At 53.0% G+C, this 13,000-nt stretch overlaps 2 protein-coding genes across 2 annotated transcripts in view; one reads left to right on the top strand and one right to left on the bottom strand.

Moving 5' to 3' along the window:
• The window catches only part of ITGAL (integrin subunit alpha L), a 56,698-nt gene extending 53,502 nt beyond the window's left edge, over nucleotides 1-3,196 (top strand). Inside the window, exon 33 of the mRNA XM_041749436.1 lies at nucleotides 430-3,196. Coding sequence (XP_041605370.1) covers nucleotides 430-600 — 171 coding nt within the window. The 3' untranslated portion in view covers nucleotides 601-3,196. The remainder of the gene's footprint in view (nucleotides 1-429) is intronic.
• A 3,105-nt stretch (nucleotides 3,197-6,301) lies between these two features.
• On the bottom strand, nucleotides 6,302-9,627 carry ZNF768 (zinc finger protein 768). Its single transcript, XM_041747485.1, has 2 exons — nucleotides 8,677-9,627; nucleotides 6,302-8,393 (listed from the first exon to the last, which is right to left on the bottom strand). The coding sequence occupies exons 1-2, from the start codon at nucleotides 8,762-8,764 to the stop codon at nucleotides 6,817-6,819; spliced, it is 1,665 nt and encodes a 554-aa protein (XP_041603419.1). The 5' UTR covers nucleotides 8,765-9,627; the 3' UTR covers nucleotides 6,302-6,816.
• Nucleotides 9,628-13,000: the final 3,373 nt, after the last annotated feature.

Raw genomic sequence — 13,000 nt, 5'->3', positions numbered from 1 at the left:
TCTTTAAAAAAAATTAATTCCTGGAGTTGGAATGGCTGAGCCAAAGTATATATATGTTTTTTAAAAAAAGTAGACTATGTATGTTCTGAGCTTTCAATGGAGAGTACCTGGCCCATGCCAAGCACTATGTTAAGTGCAAGCTCTTGCTATTTGTTAGTATTACTGGATATTTTCAAACCGCCCGCCCCACATATTGGCCCATGACATTTTGATAAACCTAAAGAATGAATTGTTGTTAAATGTACAGCTGTTTATCATAGGAACCAAGTGTGGCAGATAACCTTGCCCCATCCCTGGAGCAGATAACCACGCATGTGCAGCATGAATGACTCATTACCATTCTGAAGGGTGTGCTCATGTTTTGCCGAGGCTGACTGGTCCAGAATATTCCATGGACTTTCTGCTGACTCCATTTTTGTCTTCCTGCAGCTTGGCTTCTTCAAACGGAACCTGAAGGAGAAGATGGAGGCTGTAGAAGCTTCAAATGAAATCCCTAAACAAGACTCTGAGCAGCCAGTGCCCAAGGAGGAGGCTGGGGATCCAGGCTGCCTGGAGCCCCTCCAGGAGGGGGAGGCCCAGGATGAAGCTGTCAAAGACTGAGGCCCAGGCCCACGGCAGAGGTCCCAGGATGTATGGTGCCATTCTGCCTCTACCTATGTCTCACTGTGCGTCTTCGGGCAAGTCTCTGCCCCCCCCACCTAGGCCTCAGTTTCGCTATCTTGAACATGGAGCTCACTCCTGCCTGCCTGCTCTGTGGGCTCATGGTGAGGATCTATGAGGGATGGGCCAGGAAGGGTATGTACATGAGGGCTTGTAATTATCAGCTGGTTCTGGCTTCCCCTGGTCCTTCTTAGTATCCTCCCATGGAAGAGAACATCTGATCTAAATTTGGAAAAACTGTCATCTCAGGACCTAGTGACACTCCCAGCCCTCACACCCATCTGCCCTTGGATGTCCCCAGATGCCTCAGACTCTCAGAACCTTGCCCTTCACTCTCTCCTGCCTGGAGTCCAGTCAGCTTTCCATCTGCTGCCAGAGAGCAAATCTGATCTGTGTCACGACATTGCTGCTGCAGACCCCTTGCTCTGTGGCTAAAGACTAAGTTCCTTAATACGACTTCCAAAATCTGCAAAATATCCTTAACATGCCAGTGCAGTACTGGGTCCCCGTGGCCTTCCTGGCCTCCTCCAGAGACTCCCAGCCTCCCTTTCGAAGCTCCAGTTACACCAGCCTTTCTCACTAGCCAAGCCCCCTTCTGTCCCACTGCCTTCATCCAGACTGCTCCCTCTGCCTGGAACATTCCTCCCCAGCCCTTTCCCTGGCTGGCTCTCACTCAGACTTCAGATCTTAGCTCACTTGGAACTTCCTCAGGGCTGCCCTCAACCCCGCCCCAAGCGGGTTTTCATAGCACACATGCCTACACTAGCCTGTACTTCCCCTCACAGTACAGATCATGGTTATTACTCAATATTCATCTCTCAAATCCAACCATAGCTCCACGGGGGTAGGGACCATACCTGCTATGTTCACCTTGGTGACATCACAGAGCCAGACACAGTGGGTGCTTGATACAATTTCTTTCTTTTTTTTTTTTTTAAAGATTTTATTTATTTATTCATGAGAGACACAGAGAGAGAGGCAGGGACACAGGCAGAGGGAGAAGCAGGCTCCATGCAGGGAGCCTGATGCCGGACTTGATCCCGGGACTCCAGGATCACACCCTGGGCCGAAGGCTGGCCCTAAACCACTGAGCCACCCAGGGATCCCGCTTGATTCAATTTCACTGAACTAGTGAGGGTGCCTATGGGAAGTTCCAGAAAACGTTTGGATGGGCCCATGGCATCTCCACCCTTCAAGGCTCTGTCTTCCCCCAGGCTCCTGCCTCCTTCCTTTGTAGCCCCTACTGGGACTCCCCAAATCCCATCATGGCCCCAGGCTGGGAGGCAGTGAGCTCAACATGTGGGACACGTCTGTCTACTCCCCTCCCTTCACTACCCACCCCCACCTCCTGCCCTGGCTCCCAGTGCTAAGCAGAGTGCCTGCCTATGTCTACTGATAAATATGAAGTTTGTAAGCTGGTGCCACATCTCGGCCTGGCTCAATTAAACATTTCCTTCTCACCCTTTCTCTAAGTGGGACCCAGTCAGCTGTATTTTCATTTCTTTCCCTTTCTTTTCTTTTTTTTTTTTTTCTTTTTTCTTTTTTTTATGACAACCATTAGAGACTAACCTGCATGAGGCATTGACAATTCATTCAGGTGTGAGAATAGACCCTCCCAGCCTTTTTTTTTTTTTTTTTAAGCAGCAATTGGTGAGGCTTGATCCTGAGCCCCCCCCCCCCTCCCTACTCCTCTTTAGGAGGACAGAGCAGGCTTGTCGCTGCTGCCCTCTTGTGGTCAGTAGGACCCCAGAGCTGGGCACAGCTCTCTCTCCTCTCTCCTCCTTCCCTCCCCCACTCCTCCACCCCTCTCCCCAGGGAATATGGAGTCACTCTCAGGACAGCTCTGGGCTCAGCACTGAGAGCTAAGAAATAGCTTTTGACCTCCCAAGGCTCCCTTCTGCCTACAGGGAGTAAGAGAATGTTCTCAAGCCTGGCACTCAAGGCCCAGAACAGTATTTTAAAACCTGCCAACCTCTTCAACCTCATCAACCCCCTGCTGGCCTGAGCCACCCAGGGGCACCTGGTGTCAGGGCCTCAGGAAGCCCTCAGGAAGCACCACCCCAGTGAGAAAACAGAGTGAAAAGGTAGACCTGTGATTCTAGACGGTGAGGGGATTGTGAAGAAGATAAAACAGGGTAACAAGTTAGTGAGGGTCCTCCTACGTGAATGATGCTCTGTGACACACACACACAGAGTGAATGTGTTCATCAGGGTTGGAAGCAAAACACAGAAAATCTGGGGGGTTCATTTCAGAACAGTCCTGCCCTCATCATGCCCAGAAATCTATATCCCAACTCCCTTAACAGCCCCCATCCTCAAACACCTGCCTCTGTCTTTGCACATGCTATTCCTCTTGCCAGCCCATCTAGTTCTACCTTGTTCTATCCTTTAAAATCTTCCTACTTGGGCAGCCCGGGAAGCTCAGCGGTTTAGCACCGCTTTCGGCCCAGGTTGTGATCCTGGAGACCCAGGAGGGATCGAGTCCCACGTCTCAGGTTCCCTGCATGGAGCCTGCTTCTCCCTCTGCCTGTGTCTCTGCCTCCCTCTCTCTCTCTCTGTGTGTGTGTCTCTCACGAATAAATAAATCTTCCTACTGCAGGGGCACCTGGGTGGCTCAGTCAGCTAAACATCTGCCTTCACTTCAGGTCATGATCCAGAGTCTTGGGATTATGGGGATGGAGCCCCAGGTCCCAGCGGGGAGCCTGCTTCTCCCTCTCCCTCTGCCCCTCCCCCTGCTTGTGGGCTCGCTCTCTGCATTAAATAAATAAATAAAATCTAAAAAAAAAAGGAGAAAAATGTAAAACATACCAACACCCAAGGCCACATTCCCTACAAGTGGTCAGAATGATGACATGTTATCACAGGCCATGTAGCCTCTGGAAGACACCATACCCATGGCACAAAGTGAAAAAGTAAGTAACAGTATCCTTGGGAGAATAGTCAAACCTAATCAGTCGTAGGTTTGAGTTCAGGCTGTCCTGCCCCATAGCTGTGCCATGTAGGGCCATTACTTATCTTCTCTGGGATTCATTTCTTCGTCTGTAAAATGGGAATACTAACTGTATATCCCTCAGAGCTGTTGTGAGGAAAACACTTGCAAACTGTCTAGAAATGTTGCCAGCACATCTGTGCTTAATAAAGGTGGTGGATAGAAATGGTTTAGTTGTGGGGTGCCTGCCTGGCTCAGTCAGTGAAGCATGCGATTCTTGATCTCAGGGTCATGAGTTCAATATCCACACTGGGTATAGAGATTACTTTTTAAAAGATGGTTTAGTTGTGCAGGATGGTGTGGTAAAAATAGCATGCTGGACTGAAAGTCAGGAAACCTGGCACTGGCATCCTAGTTCTTCACCGTGACCTTGAGAAAGATGTGTGCCCTTCCTGGGCTTTGATCTGCTCCCCCTGGGATCTACAGGTACCGCAGGAGCTGTCATGCGGAAGAAAAGGGTGGGGGCTGAGCAGCTGAGCCCCCCCACTGTCACTTGATCTGCTTTTATATACTGTGGTTCATAAGCAGCATACAGGCTACTTTATCAATTAAGTACTTACATGCACTGTGCTTTCAATGGCCTACAAACATGTTTGGGAGCTGGAGGGAAAAATCAACTCCAAAGAATGAAAATCAAATTGTATAATTGAAATAAATGTTAAACTGGGACGCCTGGGGCAGCCCCGGTGGCCCAGCGGTTTAGCGCCGCCTGCAGCCCAGGGTGTGATGCTGGAGACCCAGGATCAAATCTCACATCAGGCTCTCTGTATGGTGCCTGCTTCTCCCTCTGCCTGTGTCTCTGCCTCTGTGTGTGTGTGTGTGTGTCTCTCTATGAATAAATAAATAAAATCTTAAAAAAAAAAAACTGGGATGCCTGTTGGCTCAGTGGTTGACCATCTGCCTTCAGCTCGGGGCATGATCCTGGGGTCTCAGGATCGAGTCCCGCGTCGGGCTCCCTGCACAGAGCCTGCTTTTCCCTTGGCCTCTGTCTCTCCCTCCCTCTGTGTGTGTGTCTCTCATGAATAAATACATAAAATCTTTTTGAAAAAAGAAAGAAATGTTAAACCAACAGATATGTCAGGTAGTCAAATGCAGTCTATTTAACATAAGTACTCACATATATGAACTACGTAAATGCGGGAGGTGGAGTATTTTAATATTTGAAATTATGTGTGATTGGGTGTCTGTACAAAAATGTGCAAAAAGTTTACAAAGGTCTTTAAAAGACTAAGAGATTGTACTTGAAAAATAATGATCTACTTCCAAAAATAATTAAAACTTTAGGGGATCCCTGGGTGGCTCAGCGGTTTGGTGCCTGCCTTTGGCCTAGGACGTGATCCTGGAGTCCCGGGATCAAGTCCCACATCGCGCTCCCAACATGGAACCTGCTTCTCCCTCTGCCTGTGTCTCTGCCTCCCCCACTCTCTATCATTAATAAATAAATCTTAAAAAAAAAAAAAAAACTAAACTAAAAAACACCAAACACAACCAAACTGTTGAACTACGTGATCTCTAAGGCTCCTTCTGGAGTGTGCAGAACATAAGAGGCTGGGTTGAAATGTCCTTAAGAGAAGTTATTCTGCTCTTGACAAGTTATAAGGCCCTAAGGATAGGTGCGGGGCTGGGGGTGATGTGAGGATTTGAAGCCCAAGAGCCAGTGTAGAGCACGATTCCCCACCTGCCTGTGTGGCTGAGCCGCTGGGGCTGATGAGCCAGAGAGATGTGGTCTGAATTTCTCACCTGCCTCTTATCCACAGAGCAACTTCCAGCAGGTCAGAGCTCTGTGAACTCATTTTTCCTTATCCATGAAACTGAAAAAAATCTTTGCAGGGCAATCAGGCCCTTACAGGCATTCATCTCAAGACATTCCTGGCAGCTGGGTGATTCCTCAGGGTGTGGCCTGTCCTACTCAGCTAAGGTCAAGGCAGGCCACATCCCAGGATCCAGAGACTCACAGCTGGCACTGACTCTAGGAGGGCTGAGGCTCAGACAGGAAAGAAAAGTAAGATAAAGGCGTGTGTGTGTGTGTGTGTGTGTGTGTGTGTGTGTGTGCTGGGTGATCCCAATAGGTCCAGGAGTCCTAAAAAAGTGGCAGAGCTGTGGCAAATCAGGCCCAGCCTGGTGGGTGAGTCTTAAAAGCTAGAGCTATCTAATCCTCACACTGGGTCCCATATGCGCCCCCTACAGGTGGGGCCAAGACCGCAGGTAGTCTCAGGTTCTGGTCACTCAGGGTCTGCACCAAGTGATGGCCATGAAGGTTCCACAGGCGAGAGGACAGCACAGCTAGATACTGGGAGCCAGAGAGGTAGGACACAGGCTCTATGCCCGAATATGAGTGCAAGGTCTGTTCTCTGGCCCAAGGACAGAACCTCTGTGTTTGGTAGAAGGGATATCCCACAAAGTCGAAGGCTTTCTCACACCTCCCACACTGAGCTCCCTGTGTGTTTGTGCAGGATTCAAAGCAGGAGACATAACTTGGAAATATATGTGCAGATAATGTCTCCTGAGCATCGAATTATAAGATTCCGAGGAAACCTGGAACATGGAGGGCTTCCAGACAGAGCCCTATGGCTTTGCTGGCTGTATAGTTACCACTGCATGTCTCCCACTGGCCAGGGCACTGTCCATGCACACATTTTAAGGACAAGTCTCTTTTACCACATAAAGGTTTTTATTGAACTCAAATTCAAGGGCTCCAAAGCCTGAGGAAGACAAGGGAGGCTGGAGTTTGCAATGAGGCCCAAGCCCCACCCCAGGGCCCAACTCCCCACCCCACCTACCCTCACCCCTTCCTGACTCAACCAGGGTCTCAGTAGCTACCAATCTAAGCTACCCACTCTAATTAAGTAACCCTCCCCCCTCCCCCCACCCCCGCCTAGAGCTTTGCCAAGCCAGGCACCCACCAAGGGGCATGCTGTGGCTGAGGCCAGCTCTCCACTGACCTCTTTTCTGGATCTCTCCCAGAGCCTCCCACTGCCTGCTTGGCCTCTCTCCAACCCCTCTTCATAGCCCATTTCCCAGAAGTCTCCAGGGCACGTAACTTCCTCCACCTTGGCCCTCAACTCTTCCATCCTCCCCCAGCTTTTCACTATTCCCTCTAAAGGTTTCTCAGCTCCCTGGCCCCTTTCTCCTGCCCATCACCTCCCCACCCCTGACAGGGCCCCAGGTCAGCGCCGGCCGGCTGCGTGGGTCCGCTGGTGGCGGATGAGGTCGGAGCTCTGTGAGAAGGCTTTTCCACAGTCATCGCACTTGTAGGGCCGCTCCCCGCTGTGCACCCGATGGTGCTGCAGCAGTGTGGAGGAGCGGCAGAAGCCCTTGCCGCACACGGCGCACCGGTAGGGCCGCTCGCCTGTGTGGGAGCGCTGGTGCTGAATCAGCGTGGAGGAGCGGTTGAAGGTCTTGCCGCAGTCGGGGCAGCTGTAGGTGCGGCCTGGCAGGTGGGTGCGGGCATGGATGGCCAGCACAGAGCTCTGGCCAAAGCGCTTGCCGCACTCAGGGCACTTGAAGGGCTTCTCACGGGCGTGGCTGCGGGCATGGGGGATAAGCGCCGAGCGCTGGGAGAAGCTCTTGCCACAGATGCCACAGCTGAAGGGCCTCTGCCCGGTGTGCACCCTCTGGTGACTACGGAGGGAAGAGTTCTGGCTGTAGCACTTGCCGCACTCGGGGCAGCTGTAGGGCCGCTCGTGGCTGTGGGTGCGCTGGTGCCGCAGGAGGTAGGAGCTGTCACCGAAGGCCTTGCCACAGTGCGGGCACTTGTAGGGCTTCTGACCAGAGTGGGTGCGCTGGTGGCGAAGCAGGTAAGAGCTGTCGGCGAAGGCCTTGCCACAACGGGGACACTTGTAGGGCCGCTCGCCCGTGTGGGTGCGCTGGTGTTTGATGAGGTCAGAGCTCTGAGAGAAGGCCTTGCTACAGACCTCACATTTATAGGGCTTCTCACCCGTATGGATGCGCTGGTGCTGGATCAGGGTGGAGCCCCGCCCGAAGCTCTTCCCACAGATGCCACAGATATTAGGCCGAGGGCCCTGCCCACCCCTGGCCCGGCCACCCCGCCGACCTGGACCCCGAAGGGCCCCTGTCAGGCCCAGGGGATTTTGGAGCATCTCAAACTGGGGTGTAGCCAGCAGGGTCCCTGTGGGCATCTCAAAAGGTGGCCCTAGGGGCAGACCCCCCGTGGGCTGCTCCCCAAACCCCTGGGTGAAGGAGTCCAAGGGGTGGACTCCCAAGGGGATGCTCAAAGGACTCTTTTCTTCAGGATTCAGAAGCATCTCTGCACCTTCCTCAAATTTGGAACTTTGAGCTTCAAATTCAGGGCTTTGGGTTTTGAACTCAGGATTCTGGGGCTCATATCCTGGGCTCTGGGATTCATACCCAGGACTCCGGGGTTCATACCCAGGGCTTTTGGGTTCATACCCAGGGCTCTTGGGTTCATAACCAGGGCTCCTGGGTTCATAGCCAGGGCTTTGGGGCTCATACCTAGGACTTTGGGGTTCAAACTCAGGGCTCTGAGAATCTGAGTCAGGACTTCTGGGTGCAAATTCAGGGCTTGGGGGCACAAACCCAGGGCTTCGGGATTCAAACCCTGGGCTTTCCGGCTCAAACCTGGGGCTTTGGGATTCAAACCCGGGGCTTTGTGGCTCAAACCCAGGGCTCTGGGGATCCAGCCCAAAGGGTATCTCTTCGACCTCATAGTCCCCAGTGCCTTCTTGTTGAGACATTTCTTCTTCCTCATTCTCACTCATGTTGCCTGCAGGATCAGAGAGTTACAGAAAACCCAGATTGTGTGCGGTCTGGAAGGTCATTTGGTCCCACTAGTTGCCACAAGCCTCTCCCTCCTCCAACAGGGTCGCTGGCCCTAGAGCAGGTGCTGAAATTCCCACCTCCCCCTCCGCCGACCCGGGACGTCCAGTCCCCGCCCCCGCCGCCAAGTCCCAGGTGTCCAAGCCCCCCGGCTCCCTTCCCCTCCCTCGGCCCACAGCCCCCCCTCCCGCCCCCAGGCACGCTCCTCGGAGAGGCGCTCCCTCCCTCACCTTTGAGGGACCCTTCGGGGCTCCCCAGTTCGTCAGGACTTTGCACATCCCCGGGCTCGAGGCCCCACGGCGACGCCTCCCGTTCCATCCCCGCCGGCTCCCAGTGCGGCGGCGGCGGCGATGGCGGACGATCCTGCGACCAGGCCTGAGTGCCCTGAGACCCGGGCCCTCGCCGCCCGCCTGCTCAGCGCCGCCCAGGGGACCCGGCTGCCCAGCCCGGGCCCCTGAGGCCGGACGTCTTGACCCTGGGCCTCTCCGGCCGGCTGGGCCCCTCCCCTACCCACGGCCCCGCCCCCACCCACAAGGTCTCGCCTTGCCCTGGGGCCCTCCAAGGTCCCGTGCGTCGTGGCCTCGGAGGTGAGGGTCTTCACGACTCGCCCTGCCGCCCCCGGATGCCGCTCCCCGCCCGCGACCCCGCCGTCTGGCCCCCCAGCCCGGGCTGGGCTGCGGCTATCCGACCCCCTCCTCCCCCCGCACAGGAAGTGTCCGTCCGCGGCCAGTTTCCCCCGCTGGCTAGCGCCACGGCCTCTCTAGGAGCGGCTGGAGGTGGAAACTCGTTGGCATTAACCCTGGGCTGGATGGCCCCGGCGTTCAGGTGGGGGAGGACGGGGCGCCCTGGAGCCGGCAGAAAAGGCTGGGGTAGTTTGTGTGCTAGGTCCTAGGTCTCCATCCGTCTAGGAGCCTATCTATCCGTCACCCGGGCCCTGCGTCCGTCAGTGCCTGTGGCCAAGGGCGAGGCGACAATCGAGACCAAGGTCAGCGAGAAGGAGCGACGCTTCCCGGCGCCAGCGGGGGCGGTGTCTAGCTCCCCTCCCCTCCTGGGCCTGGGGGTCAGCTCCGGCCGTGCCTCGGGAAACCGGACCGACCCCCCGCCTTGAGCTCCTGAGCCAGGGACTCCCACCTGGCCAGCCCGAACTCTACTCCTCCGCACCGGCGCGCCCACCCCCACTCCTCCTGTCCCCCTCCCCTCTCTGCTCCTCCTAATCTCCACCCTACCCGCTCCTGGAGGGCTAGGATCGTTGCCAAGGAAACAGCCCCGCCTCCAGTTTCCAGAAGCACCGCCCCTACCTCCCTGGGAGTGCGGCGATTGGCCGGGGGAGCTCGTGCTCTCATCGTCCCGCCTCCTAGCGCTAGTCACCAACTGGTAGGCGTGAATGGTCGCCAGGGAACGCCAGGCACCTTTCTGATTGGCTGGAGGGGGACCACCTACCCCAGTGGTCAGAAGTGCCAGCCGAGAGTTGAGAGGGAGGCGCCTGGCGTCTCCCTTTCAGTCGTCGGGCTGGTGCTTTCAGAACTTTTCCCGCCCCCATTTACCTTTCATTACGTCTTATCTCTCTGAAGAAAGCCAAGGGATCTGGAGACAGACAACCTTCTCCCCAGGTCTTCCGCATACTTCCTTTCCAAGCACTCTCCTTTCTCCCACAGGTTCCTGGTGCTGAAGGGGCCAGTCGGCGGATGCTCCCGCAGAGGGGAGGGCTGCTTTCTTTTCTATTACCTGTCTATCCCTTACACCTTCCCTGAGATGGGAGCCTTAGTCCCAGGTTCCTGGATTTTCTCACAAAGAGGCAGGGATCTTATGGGAGTTACTTCCAGGTGAGGGTGGTGGAGTTCAGGAGGAGAAGTAGAAAACCATCTGGCCTTTAAGGGAGCTAAGAACTCTCCAGCCCTGACTTGGACAGAAACTTGAGAAGGGAACCTGAGGAACACTGCCCTTGGTGGAACTTTGAATCAAGGGAAGAGTGATTCTGGAAAGAGAATTCTTGTGCCTCTACCCCCACCCCCTTTTAGGCCCTTGCTTCTGAAAGTATTTTGGTAGCGTTCTTGACCATTGATGAGCCAAATTCTCCCTGTGTGAGTGATGCAGGAGCCATGGCTGTGTTATCTTGTTGCCTTCTCAGACAAATGAAGGGAAGAAACTGGTTTAGGAGGAAAGATGGCATCTTCCATTCTCCTGAAAAGAGAGGAGAACAAGAATTTGGAGAATTGCAAGTAGTAGAAGCCTAGGGAAAACAGGCTTATAAATAGAATCACAATTATCTTCCTACAAATAAAGCAGGAGTACTTTTCTCCCCTGCAGAGGAAGAGCTTCCAGCTCCATGCTGGTCTCCCACCCCAAAGTCGGTCTATCCTACAACCATGTGTGAAGAACAGCTCACATAGTTCACTACTAGATGGCCCACAAGGGCAGAACCCCCTATAAGTGTGCAGACTATGAAAGGAGAGGACCCGGGGCATATTCCAGTCATTCCCAAACCACTCACACAAACGAGAAAAAAAAAGTCTCCTTCATGAGACACTTTTATCTGACCTCCAACCTGTTTACCCACCAGAAAATCTACACAGGAGAGAAGCTGCTCTCTACAAAGGGGATGGCGAGGCCTCCAGCCACAGCTCTGACACTCTCCCATCACCTGTACTCTCCATAGCCCCACATGTAGCAGACGTCAGGCCAGGGCTTCAAGCTGCTTTGGCACCCACACTGCCACATGGAAATTCAGTCTCACTAGTGCCTAGAGTAGAAGAGTAGCTGACTTCCAGGCAGCTTCTTCCAGCACCAGTCCTATCCATGCAATGGGCCTGAGAAGCAAATAGCCTCTCTCTGCCACTCACCCAGAGCAGTGGAGGCTCTAAGAAAGGGAATCCTCTGATGTGGGTTCCAGCTTGACCCAGTACCAACTAATTCAAGGCAGGAGTCCACTGACCTTATTCTACCAGTGTGTACTAGTGAAGAAAAGCTGTGTTTGTGTTCTGAGTTGGGTGGCCACTTTGTCCATAGCATCATTCCTGGTGTGCAGCTAAGGCTTATAGTCCAGCCAACTTGGCCGACACTTGAGCATAGGTCCTCAATGGGAGGGAGACTCCTGTGTGAACTGCTTTTGCCCTACATGCAACAGACAGGCCCTCTTAAGAGGATCTGTCAGGTGCTACAAGAGACCTCCGTATATTCAAGATTTGAGGTACCCAGGAAGAGCTCAGCCATGGCACAGTCTCCTTTGGGAAGAACAAAGAAAATGGCAGTCTTTGTATATGGCTAGGTCATCCTTTGACCTCAAGCATTTGCAAAACTAAGAGCAGCTAGAAAGTAACATTTTGTTCAAAGCATCATTACCATGTGTAAGATTCCATCCCTGGAGATTCTGATTCAATAGTCCAGAGACAAAGCCCAGGGAGCAGACTACATTTTAGTTACTGAATGGGATTCTGTGGCAGAAAGGCCTTACTTTGAAAAATAACTGCCTAGGGGCGCATGGGTGGCTGTCAGTTAGGCATCCACCTTCAGCTTGGTCATGATCCTGGTCTTGGGATGGAGTCCTGTGTCAGGATCCCTGCAGGGAGCCTGCTTCTCCCTCTGCCCCTTCCCTCTCCACTTGTCCTCTCCTCTCTCTCTCACTGCTTTCTCAAATGAAATCTAGGAAGGAAGGAAGGAAAAAAATACTGGTCTAGAGCAAGTTTTTGCTTCTTTGAGTCATAAACATCTTTTCACAAGCTCAGATCAACACTTGTCCTTATTTTATATGGCTTGGACACGTTGGGAATGAGTCATGTGGTCATGACCTTGACATTTCACTCTGGCCTTGTGGATGGGCCTCATTTTGTCTGGTTCAGACAAGTATTTCTCCTGATGAAAGCCCTAGGAAAACCCTCTTTCTGACTTAAAGTACTCTGGGGTCTGAGCCTCAAAGAACTAGGGTAGCAGAGAGAAAAGGGAGCCCCATCTCTGGTAGCAGTATCCATCCATGCCAAGAAAGGAGTAACTGAGAAGAGAGTAAGGCTGAAGCTTAAGCATTTTGTGACACTCAAAAATCAGAAAATGGCAGAAAGCTGGGTCATGAGGGCAAGAAGCAGAGGAGCTGGGTCTGACTTTGGGGCCCTATGCAAGCCTTGCAAACTTCAAAGCGCTCAGAGAAAGTAGTAATTATGGTACCTTTAATTGGCAAGCTGAGGGAAGGGTCTAGATCTGGCTTTGAATCTTGAGCTGACAACTGGTGTTGCAGGCTGAGCTTTCCCCAGGCTCTGCTCAGGGTGAGGCGAGGGAAGGGTTGTACACTGGCTTCTACTCTAGGGAATTAAAAGCTGGTACAAAAGTAGCTCCTGCTGCCAAGGTACCTCTTTTCACTCTACCTCCCCCTTGTGACAAGATGATACATGAACCAATCCTCCCAGTAAAGTTTAGGGTAAGCCAGGTCTTGGTGAAGTCAGATTTGAAAATTAAATTGATTTCAATTCAGTTGATTATTTCACCTCAACAGTGTCCTTTCCCAAAAGTTTCTACTTCTTTAGAAGTTTCTCTAGGTTGACAAATCTGGTTTCTTCCTAAGGTAGG

This window comes from Vulpes lagopus, chromosome 3 (assembly GCF_018345385.1).
Source record: "Vulpes lagopus strain Blue_001 chromosome 3, ASM1834538v1, whole genome shotgun sequence".
Taxonomy (NCBI): Eukaryota; Metazoa; Chordata; class Mammalia; order Carnivora; family Canidae; genus Vulpes; species Vulpes lagopus.
This window is presented reverse-complemented; position numbering and strand designations above follow the sequence as displayed.